Genomic DNA, 17,803 nt, shown 5'->3' on the forward strand with positions numbered 1-17,803 from the left:
CTTGGTTAGCAAGTCTTTATTTGTTTATATTTATATTCAGATTTCCAAAATGCTGTCAGTTTCACTTTCTCGCAACATGAGGAAATCTTTAACAGATCTCATCGGATCAAGGTTAGTTTTTAAGAGACTGTAAGCGTAATTTTGAATGACCCTCCATGCAAAGGATGGCCTTGCCCGATTCATTACAGTACCCTTGAATTGAAACTTTTATTTGACCGATAATGTGAAAGATATTGTCGTTTTTTTAGGCTTAAAAGTGTTTAATTTCACAGTTTACAGATAAAAGGCGAAAGTCTTTTTTGAAGAGAAATCACAAGTGGAAATAATCAACTTTCAAAATAATAAACAAAGATATCTGATTCATGCTTGATCAGATATAGGGTTTAAGGGTACTGCTTTAAATTGGGCAATGTCAACGAGGTTATAGTGTATAGAGTGATAATGTACGCTAATCCTTTACTAATTTTATAGGTCATAAACTATACCGAGAGCGTACTGCATATTTGTTTATTATAAATTGATTTTGGCCTAACCTATAGTATATTAATATTAGTAAACAGTTGTAAGTGTACAGTACAGCTAACTGAGCACACCGGTAGAGAACTATCATTCCTCCTGGGGAATGCCATCTTTGCATGAATGGCTAATTGAAACTATAGCTTAAAGCCCTTTTCAAAATAAAAGTGAATTTTAATATAAAATGATTTAGCTTAAGCTGGAATGATTGTAAAATATGGAAAGAGTTAAATATAGAATGTCACAGAGTTGTGGTTATATTGATTTAACCAGTAATCTAGATGATAAGATTTATTGAGTTTCATTTATTTAATAATATTTAATTTTTCAATATTTGAATATTTAGATTTCGTAATATTCAGATTGTGGTCTGCTTACCTCTTAGTTCACAGGCAAGCAAATATGTTTCTAACAAAAAGTTCAAAAAATCTAAAAGCCTGGATATAAAAAATAAACAAACTGATAACTTGAGTCAAATTGTAATTTTCTAATCCCTATATCTAATCGTCTATAGTATTTAAACCTTTGATATTTAAATGATAATTTGTTCCAGCAAAGTTTATTGTTTGAAATGTCGAAGATTAACGATTTTAGGTGCATAGATATAAGAATTAAAAAATTGAATTGGTTTTCAGTTTATTTGTTTTAAGCCAATTGAAATCAAAGATTGCTAAAAGAACCGACAAAAAAATGCCCCAACCACAAGGAATTGAGTTTTTGCCTCAAACTCAAACTTTCTATTACCTGTATCTGTTTTTGTAAATTCTTAATCTAACGAATTATGTATCAAGGCGGGCCCTGTTAAAAAACAGAGCGTAGAGGCACAAGTCAATCTACCTATGATACAGAAGATTGAGAAAATTTGCAGGTTAATAGTTTTTAAAATACGCTTTTAAGATTTTAGATAATAATTTCTTTTTAAAAAATTATACATAATTGTTTAAAATCAATTTAGAAACGATTTTCATATTTAATCAAAACAATTAAATTGGTTCTTAGATCTCAAGTTTAGCATTTTTCCTGCTAAAATTGGATTTTATAAATACAACGTTCCAAATTGTTCCCTCTAGAATTCAGCTAGTTATTATAATATTTAAAATATCAACTACCATGCACACGAGCTTAACTTTGCAAAGTACATTTAGCTGTATCTGAATAAACTGCACATTGTTTAACTTTTATTTCTTATTCAAACCCATGAGAACATTGCTAAAGATCGGGATTAATATGGTTTAAAGAGACTCAAAACTTTTCCAAAATTTTGTTACGCATACAGTTAAACATAAATACACACAAGTGACGCAAATTTATTTATTGTTTTCGATCGTAAGAATTTTGTTAGTACCATCTAACATTAGGGTCATAATTTTTTTTTTTTTTTAAATTATATTGACTATAGATAAAGCTGGCACGTTTCAACTTTTTCTAGGCATTTCATTAATAGTTAATTCCAGCTGTTAAAAAAAAAGAATTACAGGTAGCCGTTAGTTTTAAAGGTAAGAACAGAACTTTTGTTTCGTTACGGGTATTTTTGCGTTTTTTTAAAAAGTCATAGTTAGGTAAGGATCTTAGTTTTATTAATGCCGTTAACAGTTGTTCGTAGTATTAACCTCATCGAAGGTTTGCCAAAACCCCAAAATTTTTATAAAAAATCGTTAACGGTTTACCAGATTAGAGTTACGGTACAAGGGGTAACCAAATTGCAAAAAAAAGTCTTTAACAGTTCCATTATTTAACTAAGAACTGGAGACATAATCTAAAAAACATCGAAAAACATGCAATTTTTACAGGAAAAAAAGTTGCAGTTTTTTCAGACTCATTTTTTTCTTTTTGGTTTTCAATTGTTCGTTTTTAAAAAATACAATTTGTTAACCATTTGAAAATTAACTGTTTATTAATGAACTTTTCTGTTTTGCCATTGGTTAAATAACTCTTTTGATTAACGCACTCTTCCATCTTACTGTTCGGTATTTCGGAAATCTCCGTTTCATTAACGGAACCCTTGCCCAGCCTAGCTAGGGGAGGAGAGGAGGGAGATAAACAGTATAATATTCTAGGAAGTATATTGATCAACTAGGAGAGGAGGAGGGTAAACCGTATAATATTCTAGGAGTATATTGATCAACTATGAGAGGAGGGGGGTAAACCGTATAATATTCTAGGAAGTATATTATTCAACAATGAGAGGAGGAGGGTAAACCGTATAATATTCTAGGAAGTATATTATTCAGCTAGGAGAGGAGGAGGGTAAACCGTATAATATTCTAGGAAGTATATTGATCAACTATGAGAGGAGGAGGGTAAACCGTATAATATTCTAGGAGTATATTGATCAGCTAGGAGAGGAGGGGGGTAAACAGTATTATATCTAGGAAGTATATTGATCAGCTAGGAGAGGAGGGTGGTAAACAGTTTAATATTCTAGGAAGTATATTGATCAACTATGAGAGGAGGGGGGTAAACCGTATAATATTCTAGGAGTATATTGATCAGCTAGGAGAGGAGGGGGGTAAACAGTATTATATTCTAGGAAGTATATTGATCAGCTAGGAGAGGAGGGAGATAAGCAGTATTATATTCTAGGAAGTATATTGATCAGCTAGGAGAGGAGGGGGGTAAACAGTATAATATTCTAGGAAGTATGTTTATCAGCTAGGAGAGGAGGAGGGGGGTAAACAGTATAATATTCTAGGAAGTATATTGATCAGCTAGGAGAGGAGGAAGGTAAACAGTATTATATTCTAGGAAGTATATTGATCAGCTAGGAGAGGAGGGGGGTAAACAGTATTATATTCTAGGAAGTATATTGATCAGCTAGGAGAGGAGGGTGGTAAACAGTATAATATTCTAGGAAGTATATTATTCAACTAGGAGAGGAGGGGGGGGGTAAACAGTATGATATTCTAGGAAGTATATTGATCAGCTAGGAGAGGAGGAGGGTAAACAGTATAATATTCAGAACTTCCTGATCATGTATATTCTTGGTTCTACTTCAAACACAGAGTATAGAACTAAACTCTTTGACCGTTGGCCGACGGTAAGCATATTTAATCAATATTTGAATTCATTGAATTTGATTGATCTATGCTACTGAACTAGCTTTCACGCGCTGAAGTTCAAATCAAGAATATATGATTAAAGTTTTAAAGATTCATGATGATTTGAATCGGTGATTCAGGATTTGAACCCGCAGAAGGTATAGTTCAGAGACCTGTCTAATTTAATAAATTCAACCCAAACAAAATAGTATTTCAAATCTCTAAAATAATTTTTTTTATTCTTTACCCCTCGTTTGAAGTAAGTTATTTTCATATTAACAAAATATTGTTTAAAATATGATTTTTGCAAAATTCTGAAAAACATTTTTGACTGGTTTAAAAGTAAAATTTGATCAGAAAAAACCACAAATTTTCTGATCCATAAATTGAAGAAAAAAAACTCTGGAATCTTTTGTTTAAATTTTTCGCTGTAGAAAGGAGAGGAGACCTCTGAGCTCTCGGAAACTTGAGGATGTTGTATCATTTGGTGTACCGTCCCGTTTTGCCTTATATAGTCTGTGGTGTGTGTTTGTGGCCGATCGACCAAGGAATTATCCGGACTGTATTTAGTTACCTACCCGGAGTTCAGACGGGCCTTAAATAAACTAGTTCATCTGTCGTGTCGCTGTTATCTGTCAACAAGTCTGCACAACTTGCTCTATCTGCGTAAAGTCAGCATATTTCTTGAACTGAACTGGAGGAACTGGAGTTTATAGTTCACTGTGCTACGAATTGCCCCATTAAGGTCAACGTAACTGAAAATCGACCTTACAAGCAGTTTAATGGTAAGGTGGTGTTAGAATCTGCTTTAAAAATCTGGAGGCGTTTCTGAAAATTAAATAGGGCGTTTCCGTTATTTCATTTGTCGGTATAAATTTAACATTATTGATACTCTGAATAATTTTTCTGTAAGATTAGGACAATTCTCGTCTTTTATAATATGCATAGACCTCTTTAACCTCTTAGCTATACTTCTTAGTGAACATAGCTTCAACACCTTGATCTAGGGTTCCCTGCGTAAAAGGAAAATCGTTTCGAGAAAATTGCGCGAAAAAAATGAAAAAATTTTGCGAAAATTTCGCAAAAAAAGAAAGCGAAAAAAATGGGGAATTTTTTTTTTAAATGCAAAACTTATGCGAAAATTTATCAAAAAATACATCATTTTGAGAATAGAAGACGCATATTTTGTGAAAGTTTTCGAAATATAAACCGACCTAATGTATAGATTTAAGAACAACTAGGAGACAATTCATAGATTTGTTTATAATAATACTTTCTCAACCATTAGAAAAAAAATTCTGGCCATCCCTTAAAAATTGAACAAAAAGCAGGGAATTTCTAATTTCTTATTTACTATCACATTTAAAACAAATTTTACATAAAAAATAATATGAATTTTCTCCTTCATAAATTAGTAAGGACTTATGATGATACAGGTTTACCCGCAAAGGATGAGACTTCAGAGATGATTTTAATACAATGATGACGACATTCGATTTCAATTTTGATTTTTAACAACAGAGAATCAGCCAAAACCTTTTAAATAACTTGTTAGAAATCAAAATTTAAATAGAAAAGTCGTCTTCATTGCATTGATATAAAATAAATGGTTACCTAAAATAATAGATAAAAAACAATGTGGTGTCCAGCAAAAAAGTGGTAAAGATGCAGCAGTCTCTGAAAATATGTACAATGATAAGTCATTTTTACGGCACTCCGAGTAAACAAACATAACTTCTGTAAAAAATAATTTTGGTAATCAAAAAAGAAAAGATTAATTGAACATCAAAGTTTTCATCCTTTTAAATTATTTCTAGTTTTTATCCAAAAATTCAGCAATTAAACCCCTAGTAATAGTTTTTCTCATATTTTCTAAACCATATTTCTTTGAAACCTGAAGGTGTTCAATTTCTGGGAGGAGATTAATTATTTTTGAAAAGGGGGAAAGACTTTTAAAGAAAAGAACTTAGTTTTTGCCACAAACTCATATTTTACGATCCCTATTTCTTTGAAACATGATAGTATAATGCTTATTTCAAATTTAGACTTTTTCATAGTTCATAGAATTCATAGTTTAAAAATATTAAAGATCTACGATATATGCATTATAATGTTGGATTTTTTTGACAAAATCTCTTTTCAATTGCTCCTCTGCTATATAATCAACAAATATATGTTCTGTTCTAAACCAAGCAAAGACTAAGTATATACAGTTCTTTAACATAGAGAAAAAACTAGTCAGTAATTTTGTAAAAAATAAGAGTTTTTAGGCGGCCCGACACAAAATCTTCCAGGGGTGTGCACACAAAAAATTAAGGTGTCTCCCCCATACACTAAAGCTCTCGTACGCCCCTTGTAGTACAAAAAAAGAGGAAACACCTCAGCTAAATTAACTTTTAAAAGGTTTTTTACCAAATGGAAACGCCTGAACTAAATGAAGTTTTCAAACTCTGATTGTCCTAGTATAAAATTTTTGGACCCCCCCCCCCCTTACCAAATTAGTACATGACTTAATCCAACAATTTTAACATATTCTGCCTGTTTTTCTTGATTGACTATAGGTTTAAACCAAGTAAGCCTACAGTGACAGTTCATGCCAATTGAACCCCGCAATTTTTAGGACCATTTTTTTCTGTATTTAGGCAAAGGATTTTGTTGAAAACACCCCTAACCAAAATACAACTTATGGTAAAGGTCGTTTTTCAGTTACACAAAGTCGACCTTATGGGTCAGTTCGTAGCACAGTGCTAGTTGTACTGTATTCTTATAAAATGGAAAACTAAACTGTACAGTACACCGGATAGATTATCCCCTTACAGGTGGATTATTTATAGAGTTGACTAATTTGCATCTATATTTTTTAACCATTTGTTTGATCAAGGTTTAATATGTATAGCCTACATTATTTAGAAAATTAGTTATTTATAATGGCATTTCTGTTTTAAAAAAACTCAACAATATTTTCTACATTATGGAAGGTTATCATTGTAATTCTGTCATGCTGCTCTTGAAATGGAGGGTCACTTGAAATTATGTCTGCAGCAAGGTTATAATACAAGGAAAGTTAATTGCAGTTGCGTATACTCTGCGTTGTGCGTACATATTGAAACCAGTTCTCTCTGGGCGGAATTTGTAAACAAGAATAGATGCATCAGTGTTCGTTTATTATCTGAGGAGGTTAATCGCATTAAATTTTGATAATTATGATAATTCACATAACAGTTTCCTATGACCAGAATATTTCATTGATTTTTTATGTAAAAGATGGATCCCATGTCAGGCTTTGACATCCGTCTTGTGTTTACATTATCGCCCAAAGACAGTACACTGCAGTACAAAAGATGCGTACACCTCTGAAATAACTTTCATTGCATTAAATCCTTGGTCTACAGCCCCTTTAATGAAGGGTCACTTGAAATCAAATCTACAGTGCCTTTAACGTGCAATATTTCAGTATCTTGAAGACTTCCAAGCTTGTAAGAGTATACTGGGATACAGATATCCGGAAACATTATGTGAACAGTTCTTTAGGAAATCAACTAAATCATTTGTTTTATTTCGTAATTAAGTAATAAAAAGGTCTAAAATTAGAGTGAAGGAAGAGACCCCAAATAAATAGTTAACATTTTTGAAATGTAAATATTGTTTTCATGGCATGAAAACCTATATAAATTTATTGTATCAAAAACACTTACAAATGAGTATTATTTTATGCATTTACAAAGAAATATACAAAAAGTTTAAAATTATCGTGCGTGTTTATTATTCAACTCCTTATAATCTTTACACTCTTCGCCCTCCCTCTCTTCCTGTCTTCCAGTATTCAACCCCCCCCCCCCTCCTCCTCCTCCTGTTCCGTTATATCTTACTATTTCTATAAAGTTGTATTGCTCTGTTTGTCTATTTGTTTATCCGGTCATAACTCATGAATATTCTTAACTCGGTGTGAGCAGTGTGAGTCGACTTATTTATCGAAAATTGAGTATCCTGGTAAAATCGACCAAGTGCAGATATCAAAATTTGTGTCACATCGTTGAAGGGGTTCATGAGTTATGATAGGATAAACAAATAGACAAACAGAGATTACAAATTTAAATATATTTTTATACGGGGGGGGGGGGAAAGTTTAAGGAGACATGATACAGAAACGTGATGAAGGTTGGGGTGGGGAATGTAAAAGTATGTTTTAACTATTTTATTTAGGGTCTCCAATGAAAACTTTGGGGTCTCCGTTGAAAATGTCGAGGTCTCCGGTATGGTACGGGTTGGGGTCTCCGGTAGGACGGGGTCTCCGCGAGTACTCCGGTAATGATGCTTTCTTCCTACACTCCTAAAATTAATGAATTTGAGCTACGTTGCTAAACTACTGGTTTAAATTTAAACCACTGCACGGATTCAAAGTTAAAGATTAACATGGAGATTAATGCTTAATCCCTAGATACTCAACACCTTATTTTTGACTTATGTTCTTATAGAGAAGTCAGCTAAATCATTTCAATTGTTATTACATCTTTTCCTTTCATATTTTTCTTAATAAAAGTTTAGGATTTCTGAAACTTTTTGTTGAACAGTTATTATCATCATAATTATTCTATCATTTCTTGTATTAACAATATCTTTACAGGAATTGAGCCTTTTTCATAAACTCAAATTTTCAAATCCTTATAACTTTGCAACCTGCAAACTTAAAATGGTTTATCCAACAGAAGTTGCAAAGATATAGGGATTAAAAATCATAGTTTGTGGCAATAACTCATTTCCTTTCCACATTTTTATTGGTATTGCTTTCAAAGATGAAATTTAATAAATACTAACTTTACAAGTTTTAAACTTCTCTATCTTACCTTTTGATTTTAAATATATTTAACATATTCTTAGAGGATTCAACCATTTATAATAAATATTGTAACTTGTAAGGTTTAATGTCTTTTGATGAAAATATATCTGTTTGAAAATATCAAAATTAACAATCCTTAGTTACAGTTTCTGAATTTATACAGAGCTGAAAACTTTAGAATGGTGGATGATTAATGCCTAAACTCCTTGTTTTACTAAATCCAAGATTATTTTAAAACGCATTCGATATCCAAGAAAAAAGTTAACAATTTAACCAATCAGCGTGTCACGGGTATAAACAAACGGGTTTAGCGTTGTTTTAAACAACATTTCAAAACTTTGTTTGCTTCAGATTTTAAGTTAAAAACGTTGAAATGTAAAGAAACAAAAACGAAAATATTTTATAAACATTGAAAAAAATCCGCGGAACCAAATTTATTTTGGAAAAAATTAATTTTGAAATTATTTTTGGACTTTATTTGGGAATTTCTTAGGGAGAGAAAACTTTCTTCTGAAAAGGGCTTATCTCAATTTTACAATATTTTATTTTAAATGATTTTTTTTCCACAAGGCTGAATCTTAAACGGAACTCTAAAATACTGGATGTAGCCTGCGGACCTGGGAATGTCGCCTTAATTGTTAGTAATGATAATAATTATAATATATTAATTAGCTGCGTGAGGAAGGGTATACTCATGTAGATGGACTGGATCCCTCCTCAGGTCTACTAGCTGCTGGGGAGCAGAAAGGACTCTTTAACAAAACATTCTGTTGTTTTGTAACACCGGACTCAAAAACTCCGGTAAATTTAATTTTTAAATAGACTTTTCATATATTTAACCCCTTATAAAGGCTGGTGGGTCTAAATCACTGTAAAGTATTCCCCCCCCCCCTCCCAGACAGGCCTCAGAGTTAAGGTACAGGGTTTAAATGCATGTTTATTGTTCATAGACTAGATTCCTGATAAGTAAACCATGGACTGCCTGGATTCCTGATAATTTAACCATGGACTGCCTAGATTCATGATAATTTAACCATGGACTGCCTAATTTCCTGATAATTTAACCAAAGATTGCCTAGATTCCTGATAATTTAACCATGGACTGCCTAGATTCTTGATGATTTAGCCATGGACTGCCTAGATTCTTGATAATTTAACCATGGACTGCCTAGATTCCTGATAATTTAACCATAGATTGCCTAGATTCCTGATAATTTAACCATGGACTGCCTAGATTCATGATAATTTAAACACGGGCTGCCTGGATTCCTAATATTTTAACCATGGACTGCCTAGATTCCTGATAATTTAACCATGGACTGCCTAGATTCATGATAATTTAAACACGGGCTGCCTGGATTCCTAATATTTTAACCATGGACTGCCTAGATTCCTGATAATTTAAACATGGACTGCCTAGATTCCTGATAATTTAACCATAGACTGCCTAGATTCCTGACAATGCTTATGATGTTCTCCTGTGCAGTGCAGGCATGTTTCCAGGCAGTATAGTGCCTCAGGTAAAATATAAATTAGGCTTCAGGGTTGCTTCGAGTCTTTTTATTAAACAAAAACTTTTTTTATTTTGCTGCTTTACCAGCGAGCTATAGTAAGAAGTAAGTTATTATTTTTCTTGAAATAGAAAAAAAACATACAAAATTAAGTGTTTCCAAAAATAGAGGTTGTGGGAATATTTCCCCCCAATTCTTAAAAAATATAACAAATAGAAATAAAAGGAAAGGAAAGTTACATATCTATTGTTTACATTATATTTATTATACACTGGTGGTGGACGGTTAGTATTTTTCGACGATGAACTAACACCTTTTAGAAATTAAAATGATAGATTTATTTGCGAAGTAAAATAAAGTTACTTTGTTATGCATTACGAAGCTGTGTTCTTAAATCAATTTTCTTGATTTTCTTCTTCTTATAAACTTTCTTAAAGTTATAGGATACAAAGATAAACAATAATTTACTGTTTATGAAATAAATGCAAAAAAAAACATTTTTTTAAACTGGTTTTAATGGTAGTAAGCTTTTAGGCTACAATGTGACCTCTTTCTAAAATATTTGTTTCATTTTTCTTCGTCGTTATCAAAAAATTTTAAAGATCCGATGTCTGCAATAAGATACAAATAGTAAGTATTATTTTCAACATTTTGATATTTAGTCTCTTTCAAGATAATAAAATTTTAATTTTTTTATTAAAAACGGAAAATCATGCTTATCAAATATGTGAAGATTAAAGATGATGAGACACAAATATTTTTCTCAAGAAAATCTACTATGTCACTGTCAGTAGATAATTCAAAATTAGTTTTTGACTTTCCAAAAAAGTATTTTTCTTTTTTCTCCCGTATTTTAATAAAATAATATAAAATAAGGACGCCAAGAAAAAAAAGGGGGGGGGGTAAGGGGGTACTTCGCTAGAAAGAAGGATACGGTCAAATTTAAGCGATATTAATCATGGTATGTCTTTGTGACCTAGTAGCTCCTCTGGTTTTGATTTTATGCACAAGTATGTAAAATACAAAGGAACATAGTTTTAGTCACAACATTTTCTGTATCTTTGCAACCAATGTTTTATGCGAGGAATTATGTAAGTATAAGTTTGAAATATCAAAGGTTTACACCATCAGGTTGCGTAGATATAGGGATTTGAACATTTGAGTGTGTGTCAATATGTATCTAAATATTAAAAATGTTTTTGTTTTTCTTATGAATAGCTATTCAATAAAAGGATCGAAGCTATGTTGAAAAACTTATTAGATTTCAATTTTAAGTGCAAAATACTTTTGTTTGACCGTAGAGGGTATAGAATTGTTTACTGAAACTGAACCTTAACAAATTTCGTAGAAGGTTTTCAGTTCAATTTAATAAGAAATTCTTCTCCAGGCTTTCCCAGAATTACTCAGGATAACTAGACCAGGAGGGATTATAGCATGGAATATTGCTGATGGATATGAGGTACAAGCTTTTCAGTTTGGGCTTCGTGCTCCTCATCCTTCAACAGTTTTGGCGTTTTATGCCGTCACATTTTTTCTAAAACGTTGTCGTTAATTTATTAGGCATAATTCGTAAATTTGACAACCATGTGACCCAACCCTGAGATTACTACTTTATATATAAAAACAATTACTTTAAGGGGTTCAATGAATTCTTCAAAGACTATGACAAGATTTACAATCAGCTGATTCAAGATGGAAGGTAGGAATTTTCTTTACAATCAGCTGATTCAAGATGGAAGGTAGGAATTTTCGTTACAATCAGCTGATTCAAGATGGAAGGTAGGAATATTCTTTACAATCAGCTGATTCAAGATGGAAGGTAGGAATTTTCTTTACAATCAGCTGAATTAAGGTGGAAAGTAGGAATATTCTTTACAATCAGCTGAATTAAGGTGGAAAGTAGGAACATACTTTACAATCAGCTGATTCAAAATGGAAGATAGTAATATACTTTACAATCAGCTGAATTAAGGTGGAAAGTAGGAATATTCTTTACAATCAGCTGAATTAAGGTGGAAAGTAGGAACATACTTTACAATCAGCTGATTCAAAATGGAAGATAGTAATATACTTTACAATCAGCTGATTTAACTGGAAGGTATGAATATACTGTACAGCACAATCAGCTGATTCAAGATAGAAGGCAGAAGTATACATTACAATCAGCTGATTCAAGATGGAATGTATAGAATCATACTTTATAATCATCTGATTCGAGATAGAAGGTAGGAATACTTTACAATCAGCTGATTCAAGATTGAAGGTAGTAGGAATATACTTTACAATCAGCTGTTTTAAGATGGAATATAGGAATATATACTTAACAATTTTCTGATTCAAGAAAAGAAAGAAGGTAGGAATATACTTTACAATCAGCTGTTCTAAGATGGAAGGTGGTTATATTCTAGGGTTTCCAGGGAACAAAACATTTTGGGAAAATTTCGCATTTTGCGAAAATGTTTTCGTGAACAATTTTTTCGCGAAAATTTTCTCGGAATATGCGACTTATATTTTTAAAATAAAGTTTTTTTTGATGAATTTTCGCCAACTCTTTGCATTTTTTTAAATTCTGTATTTTTTCACATTTCTTATTTCGCCAAAACTTTACTTTTTTCGCGAAACAGATCGAAGCAAACTTTTGCGAAAAATATGTTTCCGTGAAAAATGGTTAATTTTCGCGAAACGATTTTCCTTTTTCGCTGGAATCCCTATACTCTAAAATCAACTAATTCCAGATAAAAGGTAGAGAATACTCTTAAACTTCCTGTGTTTCGTGAACAGTCCCATTAATTGTAAATATTTGAAGTTGGGTTGAGGTTGAGCCTGTTCAAAGGATGGAAGAGATGTTAATGGGAGATGCAGGGTTCACATATATCATGAAGAAAATCTAAATGTATCTTGTATTTTAAAAATAAAATATATTTTGTTAAATATAAATAATGTTGTTTTCAGAACATAACAAATATTTTATCGGAAATAGATAAATGATTGTGAACAATTTAATAATAAATAGTTAAAAAGAATTTATTGACAAACAAATATAAGAATAAAAATGTGAAAGTTTAGTTCCCAAAAGAGAGAGTACCGTTTGAATCGATCCTGTTTTAGTATAGATTACAATTTAAAATGTCTCACGCAGAATATTAAAGTTTCAAGTAAAAAAAAAATAATATTATTTTAACTTCAGAAATTATTACTTCTGTAAATAGAACTGAAGCTGATCAAGTCCTAATTCAGTGTGTATTTCAGAGGATTAAGTGTGAAATTGAATATGCATTTAATACTAAAACTCTATTTGATACTCTGAACAGACCCCTACTTACATAAATATTCTCTGTAAGTCTGATGACTTAATCTAAAAAAGTTGGTGTATCCAAAATGCGTAAGTAACGTAAACGTATATTATTTTGGCTCCAATTACGCAATTAAAACGCAAATTTGCGTAAGACTAGATTTCAAATTAGTGTAAATATCTAATTTTCTAAAGAAAATATTTTATAACCCAGGTTTAAGTAAAAATTTAATGAATTTGTGGAGATGTGTATCATTTTATTTCAGGTATACAAAGTGCGTAAAAGTACGCTCAATTTGCGTAATTCCCTAAAACTCTAAATCTAAATTATTTGTGAAATATCTAAAATTTCTGATACGGCATGGCATATATTGCATTTTCCAAAAAAATTGAAAAAATAAACTTAAAAAGAATTTAAGTTGTCTTTGTTAGCATTAAAATTGCGTAAAAATTGCGCTCTTCTTACTCATATGTTTTAAGTGTTTTAAATATTGAAGAATTGAGTGGCCCAGGTGTGTGTGCATAGTGCAGAGTGCAGCAATGTTATATTATATAGAAAGCCGTGTGATATGTAGATAAGGGTGGGAAGGGGGGGGATAATTGGGCAGAGAATTTACAGTGCTATATAGGTTTTTAGTACCAAATTTCACAGCTAGGTGTCTCTATTTGTTTCACGTAAAATTAAAAAAAGGTAAAAAAGGTAAAAAAGATCAGATAAAATTTTTTACTAAAAATATATCATTTAGAAGTCAAGATTTGGGTTTTAAATTATTTTATATTTTTAAATAAAACAATTTATTAGGAAAATGCACTGAATTTTCTATCAAAAAGTTTTACATAATTTTTAAAACTGTCATACAAGTATAAAGCTAAACGCTATAATCTCTACGTTGAACTGAATTCCGGATGAATGGAAACAGTACAGAGACAGTACCATATTGGTACTCAGGGATGGATGGCCTATCTGCATGCATCAAATATTGCATAATTTTTGGTAATTGAGAAAATAAAAATGCGCATGTTAGGCGTAAATTTGTATAGTATTATTACGTAAATTTTGCGTCTACTAAAACCAATAAATTTGCGTAGCTAAGTGTGCAATTTTACGTCTTTCATGACGTAAAAAGAGCCAAAACCTCTACGCAAAATTTATGTAAAAATGCGAAAAGTGACGCTTAAATTGCGCTCTTTTTGCGCAATTTGGCTAGCTAGGACTTAAGAAATGGCGGGATCTGGGTTCAGGACACAGAGAGGGAAAAAGAAAGAAACCAGTTGTGCGCCAGCTCTCACAAGGAGATGATGAAGCAATTCGCCAACTCACCATAAGGATAGGAGTCGTGCATCAGTCCTCAGAGAGTACAGGATGAAGCAATTCGCCAACTCCCCACAGTTGTAGGATGGTCAATCCACTGGGAACTGCTGGGATTGATCGGAGCTGTGGGAAAAACCAGAAAACTCTGGTTGAAGGAGTCTTAAAACTCGTTAAAGAAGAGTCTCGGATCCATGATCCTAAAAAGGGAAGAGCAGAAAAGACATGCTTTTCTATAAAGCAGACAGGGAGAATGGTTCCCCTGTCTAACAAGAAGATCCCAGGAAACCCAAGCTGTGGATCTGAATGAAACTGTAGTAGCAGTATTTCTACATCGCTAATTTAGTTCATTGTTTTAAAGTTTTATATAACTTTGCAATGTGGGGACCCTGGATTACCAGCTGATTCCCGGAAGCTCTGAAGACCAAACCAAACATATTTAGTTCAGTTCGTTTTTAGATGTTGTAAGTTAGAGACAAAATATATATATCAGTCCGTTTATATCTTTGTTATTTTACGTCGCTACATTTTGATGACCCTGATGTGATTTCGTCACTGTCGAGTGTTAGGCAGTCTCTCTTGCCGACGTACCTGAAATTGGTTTCGACAGGGTCCCTGCGTTTTTCAAACCCAAATACCAAAGTAAGGTTTGCAGCAAGATCTCGAGAAAATTTAATATTAGCCATTAGTTACAGTAGCGATTGTCAACATGCCGGAGGAAGAAGGAAGTGATGTACCCCTGTCTGCAGTTCCTTTGACAACAGTGTCCGTAAAACTTCCGACCTTTTGGACCGATTCTCCAGAGGTATGGTTAATCCAGGTCGAAGCACAGTTCGAGGTAAAAAGGATTACAGTCTCGCGAACCAAGTTCAATCACTGCCTCGCTGCGTTGCCCCAGGATGTTGCCTGTCGACTTCTAGAACTGGTCCGAGCTCCCCCTGCCGCTCCTTACGAAGCCCTGAGAAGTCGCCTCATCTAGATGTATACGTTGAGTGATTTCCAGAGATATCAGGCGTTGCAAAGTTTGCCCTTGTTATCCGAGAAATTCGTCCACTAGATCTGGGACTCGTGGTTCTGTTCCTAGGTCTTCCAGTCGTCCCTCAGTTCCAGAAGACGGTAGGAGAACCGATTCTTCCGGGGTTTGCTGGTACCACCACCCATAGGGAGATGCAGCTAGTCAGTGTCGAGCTCCCTGTTCCCGTTCGGGTAACTAGTCAGCGGAGGGGATTATTTGAATGCAATTCCCGCCGATTCTCCTTCCTCAAATCTTATATTTTTGCAGAATATTCTATCCTCTCGCAAGTTTCTGGTTGACACTGGAGCCTCTGTATCAGTCTATCCACATCTTCCTCAGCAACCTCGATACTGCTATGGATACCCATGGTTCTCGTCAGATAGCTCTACAGTTCTGGCCTTGTCGTTTTGACTGGACTTTTCTCCTAGCAGATGTGTCTATGCCTATCCTAGGATCAGATTTTCTCCGCCATCACCACCTCTTGGTTGACGTTGCCGGTGCCCGTCTCCTAGATGCTGCAACCCGGCCTGGAACCGATTCCCGCCGTTCCCTCGACAAAACCAGGAAAACATTCAGAGTTGTACGCCGCGTTATTGTCTACCTCTGAGGAGTTCAGGGATTTGTTAGCTGAGTATCCTGATGTTATCTCTTCTAAGGATTTCAGTGCAGCTGTGCCAAAACATCAAGTTCGTCACTCCGTTCCAACAGTTCCTGGTCCGCCGGTTTTTGCCAAAGCTAGAAGGTTAGATGTAGAAAAGCTTGAGTCTGCCAGGAAAGAATTTGCTGCAATGGAAACTGCTGGTGTAATCTGCCGTTCAAACTCTCCTTGGGCAAGCCCTCTTCATATGGTACAGAAGCCTGACAGTTCCTGGCATCCTTGCGGTGATTATCTCCGGTTGAATACACAAGACAGTTCCAGATCGATATCCTCTTCCCAACATAGCTGATTTTACTTCTAGACTCAACAGTTGTACAGTTTTTACCAAGTTGGATCTGACCAAAGGTTATTATCAGCTGCCAATGGCCAAAGGTGACATCCCTAAGACAACAGTTATAACCCCTTTTGGTCTGTTTGAGTGGATCAGAATGCCGTTGGGTCTCAGGAATGCAGGATGCACGTTCCAAAGGATGATAGACCAGATTTTAGGTGACATTCCACGCTGTTTTGTCCATGTCGACGACCTTCTCATCGCCAGTCCTGATGCTACATCACACCTCGACCATGTCCATCAGGTTTTCGACCGTCTCCGCCTCCATGGTCTGAGCATAAACCCTGCCAAGTGCAAGTTCGCCAAACCTGAAGTTGAGTATCTTGGAATGATGGTTTCAAGCAAGGGATGCTTTCCTCTCCAGAAGCATACTGAAGTTATTTCGTCCTTCCCGCGTCCTGTAGACAAGAAAGGACTTCAACGTTTCCTTGGTATTCTGAACTTCTACAGGAGATTCATCAAGGGCGCTGCAGGAATTCTCGCTCCGCTGAGAGAAGGATTGAAGGGAAAAGTATCAACTATCTCCTGGACATTGGAAATGAACCAAGCATTTGCCGTGGCCAAATCTCTCCTCTCAAGTGTGCCAACCCTGGTTCATCCTGATCCCTCCTCCGAGGTTTCACTTGCTGTGGATTCATCCGGTTCTCATGTAGGAGCAGTTCTTCAACAAGAAGTTGCAAGGTTTTGGGCTCCTCTTGCTTTCTACTCCAAGAAGCTATCTTTTGCCGAGACAAGATACTCCGCCTTTGACAGAGAGTTGTTTGCTGCTTATTCCGCCCTCCGCCATTTCCGGTTCCTCCTAGAAGGTAAAGAGTTTGTTTTATTTACTGATCACAAACCTCTAACTCATGCCTTGTTCAGGACTTCTCCGCCCTGGTCCGCCATGCAGCAGCGCCGCCTGTCATTCTTGTCTGAGTTCAACTGTGTCATCCGTCATCTCCCAGGAACAGAGAACGTAGTAGCAGAGGCCCTGTCCCGTCCAGTTTCTCCTAGCTCCACTCTGATCCTTGAGTCAAAACCGTCCTTGATTTCTACGAGTCCAATTAAAGCTAGCTCCGCTCCAAAACCTGTGTCAAAACCTTCCAATTTTTCTCCTCAGCCTGCTCCGTCAAGTTTTTCTCCTGAAGTTTATCCTTCTGATGATCGAGTCCCTGAGGTGTCCGAGTCCCTGAGGTGTCGGTGGTGTCAGCGGTGTCGGCGGTGATGGATCCTGTGATGAACTCTGTTCCTCTTGTTCCTGCTCCCCCTCCAACAGTTCCTGGTGTTTCATATATACAAATGTCTGTGCTCCAACAA

The 17,803-nt window shown here is 34.6% G+C and overlaps 1 protein-coding gene across 3 annotated transcripts; it reads left to right on the forward strand.

The window, feature by feature from the left end:
- Positions 1-17: 17 nt before the first annotated feature.
- LOC111701299 (demethylmenaquinone methyltransferase) lies at positions 18-12,853 on the forward strand. Of its 3 annotated transcripts, XM_023472507.1 has the most exons (11): positions 18-111; positions 863-908; positions 1,308-1,384; positions 3,424-3,553; positions 7,009-7,085; positions 8,962-9,028; positions 9,064-9,192; positions 9,843-9,911; positions 11,290-11,361; positions 11,540-11,601; positions 12,709-12,853. In XM_023472507.1, the coding sequence occupies exons 1-11, from the start codon at positions 50-52 to the stop codon at positions 12,791-12,793; spliced, it is 876 nt and encodes a 291-aa protein (XP_023328275.1). In that variant the 5' UTR covers positions 18-49; the 3' UTR covers positions 12,794-12,853. The 3 variants fall into 3 exon arrangements, with proteins under 3 accessions (XP_023328275.1, XP_023328285.1, XP_023328295.1); XM_023472517.1 differs by lacking the exons at positions 3,424-3,553; positions 7,009-7,085 and adding an exon at positions 7,758-7,859; XM_023472527.1 differs by lacking the exons at positions 18-111; positions 863-908 and having other exon boundaries at positions 1,302-1,384; positions 3,476-3,553.
- Positions 12,854-17,803: the final 4,950 nt, after the last annotated feature.

The sequence above is a fragment of the Eurytemora carolleeae genome, unplaced genomic scaffold, assembly GCF_000591075.1.
Source record: "Eurytemora carolleeae unplaced genomic scaffold, Eaff_2.0 scaffold26, whole genome shotgun sequence".
Classification (NCBI taxonomy): domain Eukaryota; kingdom Metazoa; phylum Arthropoda; class Copepoda; order Calanoida; family Temoridae; genus Eurytemora; species Eurytemora carolleeae.